At 35.3% G+C, this 15,344-nt stretch overlaps 1 protein-coding gene across 1 annotated transcript; it reads right to left on the bottom strand.

The window, feature by feature from the left end:
- Window positions 1-1,264: 1,264 nt before the first annotated feature.
- LOC147390449 (zinc finger protein MAGPIE-like) lies at window positions 1,265-4,086 on the bottom strand. The gene is made up of 4 exons (XM_086459400.1): window positions 4,015-4,086; window positions 3,796-3,923; window positions 3,241-3,637; window positions 1,265-2,531 (listed from the first exon to the last, which is right to left on the bottom strand). The coding sequence occupies exons 2-4, from the start codon at window positions 3,893-3,895 to the stop codon at window positions 1,652-1,654; spliced, it is 1,377 nt and encodes a 458-aa protein (XP_086315526.1). The 5' UTR covers window positions 3,896-3,923; window positions 4,015-4,086; the 3' UTR covers window positions 1,265-1,651.
- Between the last annotated feature and the right edge of the window lie 11,258 nt (window positions 4,087-15,344).

The following is a 15,344-nucleotide window of genomic DNA, read 5'->3' as shown; positions in this document are numbered from 1 at the left end:
AAGATAAATTAGTTTCCTAATATCTATAGGAAATTCATTCAAATCTACTCATTCTTATCGTCAATTGATCCAATGTAATTTACTTATAAATAAGAACAATGTAAATAAGCGAAGGATATGAAAAATGACAGAGTGAATTAGAAGAGAATTATCTCTTGTTTTAGTTCTGATTTTATATTTTCTCAATAATCTTATCATGAAGATTAAGATAATCAGTCAAATCTTCATGATAAGATGATATATATGGTGCATCAGTATACTTTATTACAATGCATCCCATCTTATATTTGATTATTAATCAACCACTAGGGAGTGACATCGACCATTGCAAGTCCCAAACTTCTATCTCTTATTTTCTCAATTTAATTAATTGGCAAATATGCAACTCCCACTTAGCTACAAAGCCACTTGACACCAGCCTGATAATTCCCCAATAAATTCACTAGGAGTCTAAATGGTCCGAATGGGTCCAATTGGTTTTTGTTATAAAGTCAGTTTAGCTCAAATAGAACTAGGAAGCTTGTTAAGTTAGTTAAAGTCTGATACCATGACAAAGTGTGCCTCAACTGTTGGACCGAATGTTAACTGCATGGTTAAGAAACATAATTTTGAAATATTCCTTTTCTAATAAACTTTGGAAAAGGTAATATTATTTCATTAATGGGAGAATACATTAGTGAAACCCTTTCCTTACTAAGATTTTGCGTCTTACTAAGGGTTGTTTTGCTCAAATGGATTACCACACTAGAAATCCAACACTCCAACACCACAGCCCTCTACGTATCATAAAAACTCAGATAAAATAATAATAATTCAAAAAATAATTTATTTTGAACTTGATCCAAATTTTTGAAAATGTATGAAAAATTTCCACATTACTCCCAAACTTAAAAAGAAAACTCAACTGTGATTTTTTTTTTTTTTTTTCATAGAATTTCTTCCTCTACAACTCTAAAGCATTGGATCATGTTTTTGGATGCCAAGAGGTGAGCCCAAGGACCCTTAGTAAAGGTGAAATCCTTACTAACTTAGGTTTTCCAATCCAAACCCACCTCTCCCGAAATCCAATTAAATGCTACATTTTCCCCTACATAAATACCCCTATTAGAATTTCTCCGGGTATTTGATGAACAGTATCCACTGTTGACCCGGATCTTAATTCAAGACATATACAACCCAACACAAATAATCATGATTATATGAAATAAAGATTGATAGATAATATAGTTAATTAATAAAAACCTTAGCCTAATTTGAACGCAAATCCATATTTTTTTCCCACACAAATACTAAGTTTAGTTTGAACTTTGAAAAGACAACAACCATAATAAAGATGATACAATGCAATAATGGAGTTCAAAAGGGTATCTTTCTTTGCCCCCACTACCCATCCCCTTTTCTCAAAATAAAAGCAAACATTTTAAAGGGAACAGCTTTCATGTTCAGGAGAATATGCATGGATCTCCTCACTTAAATAAACTTGTTTAGTTTTCTAATCACATCTTTTAGCTTCCATCAAGCACTTATATACCTTCTTTCCCTCTCTGCAAAGTTCCTAAATAATATATTAATCTCTCCCTCCTCCAACCTCACTTTACTATCAACTTTTCTTGGCCTTGAGAAATATGTAATTCATGAAACCATCATCTAATCACATCCATCCATTGATTGATGATGGAGAAAGAGTTTGAAGAGAAACCCCTAAGAAGTCCCTTGTTTGCCCTCCTTCTATATCATCCTTCTGAACATTACGACGCTTTGCAGGGTACATCTGTAATTGGTTCAACGTTGATAGATCACTTACGGAGTTTTCTAGATCAGTTCTGAGATTAATGGGTGTTGGGTTTTGACCAAAGAAACCATTGTATCTGTTTCCTTCTTGAACATGAATGTTGTTGCACTTCACTCCAAAGCTCCCAAGGAGCAATGGGTCGGTGGAACTTGCGCCCATTTGTGCGGCTTTTTGAAGTAAAGCTGTGGCGGACATATTCGTCGAAGATGGTTGGTGGTGATTTTGAGTGCTATATAAAGAAGGAGCACTTGCAATGTGAGGATTATCAACTTCTTTAATGTTGCTTATTGGTAGTGAAGTGCTTGTTAGTTCTCCATTTGTGGATGAGAACTTACTTCCAAACATCCAATTCAATTGATAATCCGATTGTTGACGAGGATTTGAACATGAAGCAAATGGATCAGGATTATATAATGTACCTGAACTTCCCAACCCAATTTGATGTAATTGAGGGAGGTTATTATTTCTTAATGATTCGCTATCTTGGGATCCTTGGCCCATCCAAAGAGAGAGTCCTGATCTACTCTGATCGATATCTTCATTGTTGATTGAGATCGGTTTGAAAATAGAAGAAAAATGTTGCACCATGTTGGGTCCTAGTGAAGTTCCCATTAAATGATAATTGATATTACCAGCAGCAGCAGCCATTGTGTTGTTGAAGTTAGATGCTGCAGTGACTCTTGCTGTTTCTTCTGCTAAAGCGTCGCAGAAGGCTCTATGAGTGATGAAGCTATCTCTCCTGTTCATCAAATAGAAAAGAAGAAAAAAAATTTCATACTTAACCCAAAGAACAACAACAGTTGTAGTAGTAGTCACACACACACACACACACACACACACACACACACAACGGAGTTGTACCACCAATCTTAAAGAGAAAGATAGGTCCTAAGAGGAGAAGATAATTAACCAATGGATGAAAATAAAGAATATGTCAATAACAATCTATTTGACTTCTCTCATGCCTTATTTCCCTTTAGATCATAGAAGACAAATGAAGAGAGAAGGGCATCTTTTTTTTCTTTTTTTTTTTTTTTTTGGGGGGGGGGGGCGGTGGAGTCCTATTGTCTATTTCATTGATCATACATACAAGAATATTTCAACCACACAAATCACTTTCAGGCTTCTTCTACATCCTTGACCTACTAATTATTGTATGTGATTTCTATGAATCAAATCTAAATCCCTCAATCACCATATGTAGAAATTAAAATTTATGATGTTAATTTATATATATCAAAAATGATTGGTTGATAGATGTTAGGTTGCTACTCATTTTTTTAGGGAGGGGAAGCAAACGGCTGACACCGTTGCTTCAATTGGTGCTCGAAGAAAATTGAATGCTACTATTGTTGATCTTGTTTTTAGGAAGCATAATTAACCAGATCGGAACGTGTAACATTTTACAAAACTGATAGACTTCTTGTTGTACTTTAGAAAAAATTTACCGTGAAAATAGAGTCCCACAATCGCATTTGTACTCCCTAGTGCCACAAGTTTTCGAATGGGCCTTCCAATCTGATTGCACCGCATATCGTTTCGAGCACTTCTCACACTTCCATTTCTTTTCCCCGTGTTTTCGACAGAAGTGCTTCTTTATACCAGTGAGGTCTCCAAGAGCCCTTAAGGGGTGATGATGAACACAGCTCTTTTCGGGGCACACGTAGACTCGCTTTCGTGGTTCTTTGCTGCTCCTTTGCTTGAGCTTCCATGGAAGGTTATGGCCACGACGATGTAGCTGAAGGTTTTGATCTCTCTGAAATCCTTTCCCACATATCTCACACAAGAATCTGTTTGTAGCCATTAGTGTCTTTGGAGATAAGGCGATGACCTCAGCTTCAGGATCTGTAAATTAAAACAACAATTTATGTTCACATGGGATCGACAATCACAAACATTAAGATCTGCGAATATACCCATAATCATAAAATAAAAATAAAAGAACTAATTAAGAAAAAGAAGAAGAAGAATAAAAAAAGAGTACATGAAGAAGAGAAGATTACCTGGTGTTCCTGGTAAGTTTCTCTTCTTCTTTATGATTTGAGGATTGGATCCAAGTGTTGGGTTTTGAGTGAAAGCATTAGTGATTGCTTCTCCTTCCATCTTCTCCAACAATCTCTAATGATTCAATCTACAAGATATTCAAAGAAGAAGAAATATTAAGATCAATAATAGATTGATGATAAAGATGAAATCAAGAGGAAACCCAAGAGTGTTAGTACCTTTGTTATGCCTCTAATGTGGTTTCATGAGCTAATAAAAGGTGGGTCTCACACACTCTCTCTCTCTCTCTCTCTCTCTCCTGTCTTAAAAAAGATTAGTTTATGTGAGGCGGTGAAAAGTTAAAGATGAGAGGGTGGCCAAAGGTGCATGATGACACATATGATGAGGTTGGAGGAAAGGGAGTATCCATGCCTTTACCATTTGGAATGATTATCCCATAATTTGGATCATGTTTTTAAGGTGGATGAAGTTCTCTCAAATGGTGCTGTTGTCCAATGAGTGACTGCCATCTGTACATGGTAAGTCGCCCATATGATGTGCCAAGAGAATTTTCCAGATGGCAGTCACCCAATGGCCCTTTATACCCTTATATATATCACTCAACTACATCGGAAATTTACTTAATTTTGTTTTACTTTATGTTGAATTTTGTCTGGGAACTATAGCTCCAATCAGCAAGCTAATTAAAATGGGAATTCCATCAAAGTAAATTAGAGAATCTCCTCAATTTTATTCTTATTTCATATAGTCTAGCTTCTACATAAAGGCTACCCAAATGGGTCTCTTTCTTTATGAGCATAATCACAGTTAATTAAATATTAACATGTAAGTTAAAACTAAATCTTAAACTGGTAATTATTGAATATGAGTAATATGTACAATTGATTATTTATAGTATTGTAGAGGCTTTTTCATTGATTTGCCTTAAACAACTCAAATTTCCTTGATGATAGGCCCTCCCTCATCACAAACACGTTGGGGTACCGGTGTGGTACTTGTCAAACACCCTTTGATGCTTAAATTAGAATTGAAATTGCAGGGAATAATAAACCAAGCTTTTCCTCTAAAAAGTCTCTCTCCCCAAAGTCCTTCTTGTCGAAATCTTTCTCCTTATTTATAGGTTCACTTATTTTCTTAATCGCCCATTCTAATACGTTACCCCCTTATTATTCGTGAGGATTATTATATATCTCATTATAAATCATTCGGGTGGATAAAGAAAAATTCTTATTAAACAAGACAATGTTTTGTATCTCATCTAAGAGGAAGCCGTCTTGCATAGTCCTTGGGGGATTGCCCCCCTAACTGTGTACTGAGTGGACCTCAAGGAGGGATAGGAGGACCATCCATTTCTCTCATAGGGTCTTCTTTCTTTCTTTCAATGATGGCAACCAGTTCTTCTGGTTTGTCTTGGAAAAATCTTTTTAAGGGTAGTGTTGGAGTGAATCGCTCTTTGCCTACCTTTCCTGGCCTTTATAATAAAAAGGCTATTCACATTCCTAAACTTAATATTGAGGATGAAAGGCTTAAGTGGGATAATTCATTAGATGGGTATCTTCTTAGGAAAAAGCCTTATTATCAAGGATTGAAGATGGTTGTGGAAAGATTACGAAAGATTAAGGGATCGATGCAGATGCTCTCCATGATTGATGGTTTCTTTCTATTTAAATTTAATCTTAAGGAAGATTGTGATCATGTTCTTAATTTGGCAATTTGGTCGATAGTTGGGAGGTTGCTTATACTGCGTGAATGGAGCCCAAGGATTAAACCAATGCGGGAGCTTATCAAGACTTTGTCGTTGTGGATTTGTTTACCAAAACTACCTCTCCAGTTCTAGGGGAAAAATACGTTGGGTGTGATGGCAGTATGGTGGGTCAGCCTCTGCATATGGATGAATTAACATGCAAAAATCTCGAATTACTTATGCCAAACTTTGTGTCAAGAATGACATTAATTGTGAGTTTCCAAGATTTGTGTCATTAGAAGTTGATGATGGCCATGCTTATACAAAGGAGATCGAGTACGAATGGATGCCGAAATCGTATAAGACTTGTGAGACCTTTAATCTCCTCAAAGTAAGTGTGCTAGAAAATATATTGAGCCCAAGCAAATATGGAGATCTAACGAGGACGAAGCTAAGACGATAAAGGTTGTTGGTGAATTTCTTTATGGCGTGGATGAGTTTATTGGTGAGAATGGCAGCAAGGATTCAATGGTAGAGAAATCTGGTATACCTACGGTGATGGCATGTGAGGATGGGTCTAGGACCATTGGATCTATTGAACATATAAACAATTCAGATGGAACTGAAAATCGGAAGAGGAGGTTCAGTAGATTCGGGATAGTAACACGTTTGATTTAGCTAGAACTGTAAATTCGATGGAAATAGTTCAACAAAATCTAGACTTTGTTACTAAACGTAATCCCACAACGAGCTTAGAGGTGGACTTATCTTGGACTCCTTCTTTGGAGTAGCAACGGTGCCAAATAATAGCAACATTTTAAGGCCTGAGAATGGTAATGGAGTGGTTATGGATATCCAACCCATTCTGAATGTAGAATCTAATGTGGTTGAAGTTGAGCCGATATAGTCTGAGTTGGCAAACCGTAATAAATTCGATATTTTAGGGTCTAACTTGGGTGGTAATATAGGTAAAGATGGTAATCTTGAGGCAAAATAAGGGATTGACGATGGGCAACGTTCGAAAGCAAAACATCATCGTGTCTACAAATTTACATGCTCACAATTGCAGGCTATGAAACAGATAGGGGGACACTAATTCTAAATGAAGATTATCTCGTGGAATGTCCGGGGGCTTCACCACTAGAATAAATGGGCTAAGGTGAAGAATATTTTAAAGGAGAATAGAGAAGATATTATGTGTTTATCTAAAACTAAAATTCAGTAGAATTTGAGTGGAAAAGTTCATCGAAAATTGGGGAGCTCGATTTCCTTTGTGGATAATTGTGGTAGTGATCCATCTAGTAGAGTGTGGATTGGTTGGGATAGTAGCAGCTATGGGGTGGAGAAAATTTTGGAATCTAATCAATTTGTTCATTGTAAATTTGTGAATGCGAGGAATTCAGATGAGTTCTATTTAACGATGGTGTATGCTTTTAATTTTGGTGCAGAGAGGAGTGTCTTATGGAATGATTTAGGGGTGATGACGGTTGATGTGGATGGTAATATCCCTTAGGTGGTATTAGGCGATTTTAATTCAGTTCGATTTGCAAATGAAAAATGGGTGTGAGAGTAGTGCCGAGCAGAGTTTTGGAGCCGTTTAATAGATGTATTGAGTCTTGTGAATTGAGGGATTTGAATGTTGAGGAGTTTACCTTCTCTTGGAGTAATAAATCATGGGGGGGGGGGGGGGGTTGGAGGATAATGTATCGGTTGGATAGAATTCTTGTGAACATAATGTGGGTTTTGAAATTGCTGCATAGTTCTATGAATATTTAAATCATGGAATTTCGAAGCATTCACCAATGGTGATTTCAGATAATGTGAGGATCAATGGAGGGCCGAAACCATTTAAATTCTTTAACTATTGTTTGAGGTTTCAGGGCATTGAAGAAATGGTGGTTGTATCTTGAAATCAACAAGTTTGTGGAAATCCAATGTTTGTGGTTGCACAAAAATTGAGGCTTACGAAAGAGGCTCTTAAAAAATGGAATAAGGAGAGGGTTGGGGATATTTTTATGCGAAAGAATATTGCACATTTGGAGTTGCAAGAAATTCAAAATAAAATCCAACGTGACCCTCTTTTAATCCAGTTTTATCGGAGATGGAGAGTGGAGCTACTAGGAGAGTTCATAAGGAGATTCGAATTGAAGACTAATTTGTTTTGCAGAAATCTCAAATTCAATGGTTGAAAGAAGGGGTTGCGAATTCAAAATTCTTCCATGCTTCAATTGCGTCAAGGATTTCATCATAATTTATTCAATTAATGAAAAAGGATGATGGATCCTTCATGACTAATAAGGAAGAAATCGGTAATATGGGGGTTCATTTTTTTCAGAATATTTTTACTCCAATTTCAAATGATGATTGCCCTGTGATCCCGTTTCAAAAATGTCTATCGAAGGCAAAAGAAATGTCTTAATTGTTGCAGTTTTGCCTGAGGAGATTAAAGATGTTATCTTTAGTTCCCCAAGAAATAAAGCTCCGGGTCTGGATGGATTTCCAATAGATTTCTATATTTCTTTTTGGAATATAATGGGGGAGGATATGATCAAAGCTATGCAGAATTTTTTCAAAAAATCCAAACTTCTCCATGAGGTAAACTCCACGTTTATAACACGTATTCCTAAGGAAGATGGCGCATGTTCCTTTGATAAGGTGAGACCTATATAACTTTGTAATTTTTTATACAAAGTTATAACCAAGATTATGGCTAATAGATTGGCGGGATGTTTGGATTCTATTATGAGTAAAAACCAATCAGCTTTTATTAGAGGTAGAAGGATTTCTGATAATATTCTTCTCGCTCATGAATTAGTCATAAATTCTAATTGAGGTCGGGACCTAAGGTTTTTTGTACTAAAGTTGATATAAGGAAGGCTTATGATCAGGTTAGATGGGATTTCTTAATTGCAATTCTTAAGCAATTAGGATTTAATGAGATTTGGATTTTGTGGGTATTCGAGTGTATTTCTACACCAAAATTCTCTCTAATCATCAACGGATCTCATTACGGGTTCTTTAATAGTAGATGTGGGCAGCGTCAAGGCGATCCCATTTCATCGTACCTATTCACGATAGTCATGGAGGCCTTTTCATGCTTATTGGACGAACAAGTTCGAGTGTGACATGTTAAGGTACCTTCCATGTTCGAGTGCCCGATTATTTCACATTGTTATTTGTGGACGACTTGCTGATTTTTTCAGAAGATAGGGTATTTTTTTTCATTTATATTCATAAAACTCTTGATTTATTTACAAAAATCTTAGGACTTGAAGCGAATGATCGAAAGAGCTCAATATTCTTTAGCAAGGAGTGTAGAAGACATTCAACTATTTTGAATAAAATGAAAATTTAATGAAGGAGATTTACCTATTAGATACTTGGGACTACCATTATTTCTGTCAAAGTTAAACAATACGTTGTGCAGACCATTGATGGATAAAATATTGCGTCGGGTTGAGACTCGGATGGCGTCCTTGCTTTCGTTAATAGGAAGGGTAGAACACTTTAAGTCAATATTAAATAGTTTCCAGATTTATTGGAGATTGATTTTTTTTATTCCTTGGAGACTTCTGAAAGAAATTGAATAAGTTTTTGCAAGGTTTCTGTGGTGAGGTTCTTCTTTAGCTCAATCATTGCACCCGATTAGTTGGAAAAAAATGTGTAGTCCTAAAGAGGAGGAGGGGTAAGGCTTAAAAGGCATGTAGATTGGAATACTGTGGGGTTAATGAAACAATTATGATTTTTGGTAAGTGATACTAAATCTTTGTGGTGTTCTTGGATGAGAGCTCGGTATGTGAAAAATAAATCAATATGGGAGTATGATGTGCCATCAGACTGCTATTGGGTGTAGAGAGTGATAAGGTCCCATAAAGTCATTTTTGATATCGTAATTATACAAGGATTATCGACACCTAATTGTATTTGTCCCAAATAAACATAAATTGTATTAATTTGTCAAATTATTGAAACTAATAGATTTTCTTACTATTTGTAGGTAAAAAGGATAAATTTGGAGACAAATATTTTTGTAACAATTTTTGTTACAATATACAAGTCAAGAGGAGCAGCCTACCAAATTTCGGAGTTAAAATCTGTCGGCAATGGGTCCTTAGTGCTCCACGATAATCTCAAGGAATTATGCCTCGAGATCCAAGCTAAACATTCTAGACGCTTTGATTATTGTAACTGAAAACCCTTTCGAATCAACTGGAGCAAAAATTCGACCCAATAACCCGAATATAAATCTATAAATTGAGGGATTGTCCCAAAGGAAGGGGTCCCTTTTGGTCCCTCTTCATCTTCCTAATTTCTTTGTAATTTTTTAGTTTTTTTGTGATAAAGAGAATTCTTTTAAAGTGAGAGCTAAAAGAATCATCTTTTTTTTTCTTTAATTTTCCTTTGAAACTCCATTGTAAGATCATAAAGCTTGGAATCAAAGTGCAATATAGATTATCTCACTCTCTTCTCCACCATATTTGCTTTATTTCATTTTGTTTCAACTTGCTTCTTGCAATGATCGGCTAGATTCTCCATAGAGAAATCAATGATGTCAGAGTGAGTCTTACTTGATTTCATTTAAGCAACTCTTTATTTCCTATTTTAATTATGTTTGTGTGAAGTTTATTAAGTTTGGATTATCCGATTTGTATCAATTGTCCTCACTTTGATGATTCATGTTTAGATAAGATCAAGTTTAATCATGCTTAGTGACAACTTGAGATAGAAATCTAATAATACCACATTGATTTACAACTCACACATTTTGGATTCATATAAGATTAATTGAATAATCCTCCAATCCACAAACAATAGTTTGTTATGTGGATTGAGACTGAATTAGAGTTACTTAACTTGTTAAGTTGACTTACAAAGGTGGATTTGATCTTTCTAATTTCTTTTACATTGCTTTAAATTCATTTCTTACTTTAATTTCAATTTACTTTTTAACTGCAAATCTTCTAAATTGTTTTAAAATTCTATTTTGATTTCAATTCGAAAGAAATTTGAATTACTATTGTCCATGTGGAACGAATCTTATTCATTAAAGTTTCATTTATTATTTGTTCAATTCTTATATATGCAATCTACTACAAGTCCGAATAGAGAGGGCTTTGTAGGGTGAATGAACAAATTAGAAATTATATACGAATATTGATTGGAGGAGGGAGGTCAACCTTTTTTGGAAAGATCCTTGGTTAACACATAAATCTCTTATAGAAAAGTTTGGGAATATGATCATTAGCCAATTTAAAAGTCGTGATGATATTTTTGTCAGAGATATGTGCGATAATGGTAGATGGAATTTGATCGATCCTTTTACAGCAAGGATGCACCAGTTTTTGATCGGGTACAGGCTCATGCGTTACCAACGGAGGGATATGAGGATAAAGTGGTGTGGAGTCTTACATCGAATGGTAGGTTATCGTTGAGAAGTGCATGATATGTGATTCATGAGCAACAAAATCAGTTTAGATGGAGTAAATTTGTGTGGCATAAGGAACACATTAAACGACATGTTATGTGTGCATGGTTAGCCATCCAAAATAAACTTATGATGATAGAGAATTTATTAAAGAGAGGTTTAATGTTGCCATCTAGATGTGTGCTTTGCTGCAATACTAACGAGACTAATGAACATCTTTTCTAGAAATGTTCCTACTCAAGTTGGATTTGGAGGTCCATTATGCGATGGTTTGATACTTTTCCAAATAGTATGGAAGGGAGAATGGAGATGATGAGAGCCTTGGAGGATGCGTGTGATAACAAGGCAACATTTTTTATTTGGGTTAAGGTAGCATCAAATGCATTTTTTTTTATCATGTATGGAGGAAAAGGAATAAAAAGATTTTTGAAGGTGTGTTTAAAGATCGGAAAAAAAATCATTGATGATATTATTCAAGATCTGACCCTTAGATATTTTGATTTGGAATTATAGAAGTGGATCTGGTAAAGAAAAGTATGTTGAAAATATGCTGGAGGTATGACCCTATACCCCCTCAAAACGAGATGTACTATTTTTTGCCGATAGACTCGTCTGCAATAACATTTTGTCAAGGTAAATAAAGATGGAGCAATGGTGGAAGGGAGATCATCATTTGGGTGGATCATGAGAGATGATTTGGGCAGGTTTATGGAGTGCTCATTTGGAGGATGCGGCTTGAGTGATATAAATTTGGTGGAGTTGTTTGCAATTCAACAAGCTCTAATGGAGATTCAACATTTTGGCGTAAGCAGGGTCATTGTTTCTTCCAACTCTCTTGTAGCGATAAACTTGATAAAGGATATGGGGAAATGTCCAAGGAGGTATTTGGGTATTTGTAAGAGTATCCTAGCTTATTTCAACAATTTAATGTGGTTGAGTTCCAACATAGTTAGAGAGAAACAAATAGGGCGGCTGATTTTCTATTGAAGGAGGGATTGAATGTTGATTCAGTTTTTCGGTGGTCCTCAGCCTCTGATCTACCAAGTGAGTTGTGCTTAATTATACGATACGATTGTAATACTTTATTCACTAGTTTGTAAGATCTTGCATTTATTATCAATAAGGGGGGGGGGGGTCCCTTAGGGAAGATTGTGATTGACGTGATTAATCACTGGTAGAATCTTGGGAGGTGGTTGGGGATTTTCTGGAATCGACTCTTTGGGTCAAGTTTGGTTTGTAGGATGGTCAAGAACTGAAGTGAAGGATGTAATATCCATAAAGCTGAAAGCAATTTTGGAAGCAATGAAATTCACCTTATTTAAAGGTTTTAACTGAATTCTGATTTCTTCGGACTCCTTATACCCAATAAAGAGCATTAAGCGTGAGATTGATGTCTCTTGAAAGTATAATGAACTGGTGAAGGAAATTCAATTTGTACTCTTTTGAAATTTAGTGGAGAGAAAGCAACAGGACAACTGATTTTCTTACTAAACTTGATGCTACTTGTAGTAAATTTTCTGTAATTGAGGATGTTGATTCTATTTCTCAAGAGCTATCGAGAATAATCTTAGATGATGTAACTTGTAATTATTCTCAAAGTTAAATACAATAAAAAGGATGGGATCCCTCTAACCCTAGCTTACCGATGAAAAAAATAGAAAATGAATGTATCTTATTATAAGAAAACCTATTGATTAAGATGTTGATATGTGCCTTTCCAATTATATCATTCACATGCTTTGATTAACTCGTGTAGATTGCTCATCATACCACCCTTTGTTTATTTCACCCGTTAGTTTAGATTTCATGTTAGATACAATATTCTTGGTCATTTGATCATTAAATGTTCTTATCTAATCCTTGTTTCATCAAAATTTTATTGATGATTGTCTAGTCTTGTTGCAGTATCCCCTTAATATCACATGTCAAACAATAGCTTTATTCCCTCATATCAAGTTAATGATGGGTCCCGTTCAGCACCAAACATTTTGGCCAACATTTTAGCCAACCATTTTTGTCCTACATGGGTTAGAAGTTTTGGAATGGGCTGATTTTTGGTGAGGATGTTAGAAAATTGGAATGGGCTGAGCCCAAAAATTCCAAAACTTCTAACCCATGTTTTGAAAAATGTTTTGCCAAAATGTTTGGTGCTGATCATTTCTCGTTAATGATATGTTACCAGATTAACATATTTCCAGCCTATATCAAATGAGCCATTACTGCATCTAAGTGCATAGGAAGTTAGCCAAGATGAATATTTTCTTGCAATCCCTTGAAGGAAGCAAATGTCAAGGCTTCATGAATTCTCTACGAAAATGAGATGAGAGAAGACCATACCCATGACATCTAAAACAAAGCAACCATTGGAGTCCCTGCCAATGAAACTAGACCCTCCCCCATTTGCGGTTAGGATCCATCCAAATTTATTTTAATGATATTCAAAGAAGATTGATGGATAAATCAAGAAGGTCCCCAACTCAAATCTCCTACAATTCTATTGATGGTCTAGTCACACACCACATTTCCACTCAGAGGTACCCATGTGTACAATCTCTATTGAGAGATTTTTTTTCTCACAGCCCAACACGGCTTGACATGTGGCACAAATGACATAAGTAATTAAAAAAATTCTCTCTCCCTTCCACAATGGAAAACAAAAATTTCTTAATCAGATCATCTTGTGGAATTCAAGAACATGATTGGATAGATGATGAAATTTTGTGAACTTAAAAATAAAATATTAAAACAACTTATTTTCTCCATTGAATTTTAGTTTTAAATTTAAATTTGGATGCTCAGTAGCCATCTATTTTCAACTCCTTGGATCAAGCTTGAAAACATTAATTTTTTTTTTTTTTAAATAAATTTTTTTCATGAAATCTAGATGGCTATAGTGTTAAATAGCTAATGTGACAATCCATACTTTTTAAGATTTAAAATCTTAAAATTAAAATTTGTGGGTGGGAGCGAGAAATTTTCTCTCTAATACTTACATCATTTGCGTCACATGTCTAACCATTATTGGGCTGTGAGCAAAAACTCACTCACCTCGATGTGAGGAGATTTCAATTGACTACACTAACAAACAAAATATGTAACTACATATGCAATGTAAAATATGAGTAGATTTTAAGTTAAAAAAATTATGATCAATGGATTTGATTCCAAATAAGTTAAGTGCAAACCATGCACGTGCTCATCTGTCGAGGCAGCTAAAATCCGAAGGAAACGACACTTCCAAACACGAAAATATATAAACAAAAGGGAATAATCGTCCATATGACTAATGACTGTGACATCTCTCTAGTACTCCTTATTTTGACCAGATCTGACCCACTTCACCCCCCCTCCTATTTATCTCTTTAAAATCCTAAAATCACTGCAGCTGTAACACCACCCCTTGGCTGATTCAGACCGTTAGATTGGTGGGCCTCAACACCACCTTGAGTCATAGGATCAAATCAACTCAACGGACATCCAAGTCAAATTGAATTTTTGAGTCAAATCATCTCAGTATCATTTTTTCAAATTAACTTGAAAATCCAGCTGAACTCAGATGCCCACTGAGCCAAGTCAACTCGATGGGTATGTTTATTCATCAATCAGGTCAAATAAATTGATAGAAGAACCGACGAATCTTTCAAAAGAAATTTAATGGAAGAACATGATTCATTCCCAACCCCAACTTTTTGAGATATTGGTGTAATTTATATGTGTAAAACAAAGGAGAATCATCTACATTCTTCTTAATTCATAGTCATATTTATTTTATATTGTTAGAACAAACACACACTTCTGAAGTATAAATTGAACAAGAACATAGAAACAATCACACAAGACAAAAAATATATGTGGTTTAGTCAGAATTGATCTATGTCCTCGGGCGAAAGCTGTAGTTTCACAATATTAACCAATTGAAGAATCAAGTGACAACCTTCCTCTATCTCCTGTATCTCTCTAACAATGCGGTCAGGGTTTCTTATCCTTCTTACACTCTTAAGAAAAATTTCTAAAAATACCCTTTCTATACTTAGGATTACATAAAGGATGAAACGGGTCGGATCAAACCCCAGACCAAAGGGGTCCGAAATTTCGGGTCATACGGGTCGTTAATGGATCATCAAGAATCTGGGTTGAATTCATGACAACTCTCCAACATCAGGAACAGAAGACATAACTTAACATATATTTTAGGTAAGTATGGTTGTAGTAGAAGTGAAGGTATCACTTAGCTTTGGTAAAGGCTTGAGGAGAGTTGATCCCATGACCTAGGTTCAAATCCCATTGAACCCATCTTCAATTTCATTAACCACTAATCCCTTGCTCTCTTAGTCAAAAAAAAAAAAAAAAATCCTGTAGTAGAAGTGTAGTAAAATTGGAAGTCCAAAATTCTATTTAAACATTAATGGTGAAATGTATTTTTGTATTATTCATACTAA

The sequence above is a fragment of the Akebia trifoliata genome, chromosome 11, assembly GCF_017979445.1.
Source record: "Akebia trifoliata isolate Shusen 1 chromosome 11, ASM1797944v1, whole genome shotgun sequence".
Lineage (NCBI taxonomy): Eukaryota > Viridiplantae > Streptophyta > Magnoliopsida > Ranunculales > Lardizabalaceae > Akebia > Akebia trifoliata.
The sequence above is the reverse complement of the archived record's forward strand: the minus strand, read 5'-3'. Positions and strand labels throughout refer to the sequence as shown.

Excerpts from the sequence above, each read along its gene's own strand:
- LOC147390449 (XM_086459400.1), bottom strand. The coding sequence starts at position 3,895 with ATGGAAGGAGAAGCAATCACTAATGCTTTCACTCAAAACCCAACACTT. Across the intron at positions 3,638-3,795 it reads AAACTTACCAGGAACACCAG|ATCCTGAAGCTGAGGTCATC; the intron begins GTAATCTTCTCT and ends TTTAATTTACAG. Across the intron at positions 2,532-3,240 it reads TGTGGGACTCTATTTTCACG|GAGAGATAGCTTCATCACTC; the intron begins GTAAATTTTTTC and ends TTTGATGAACAG.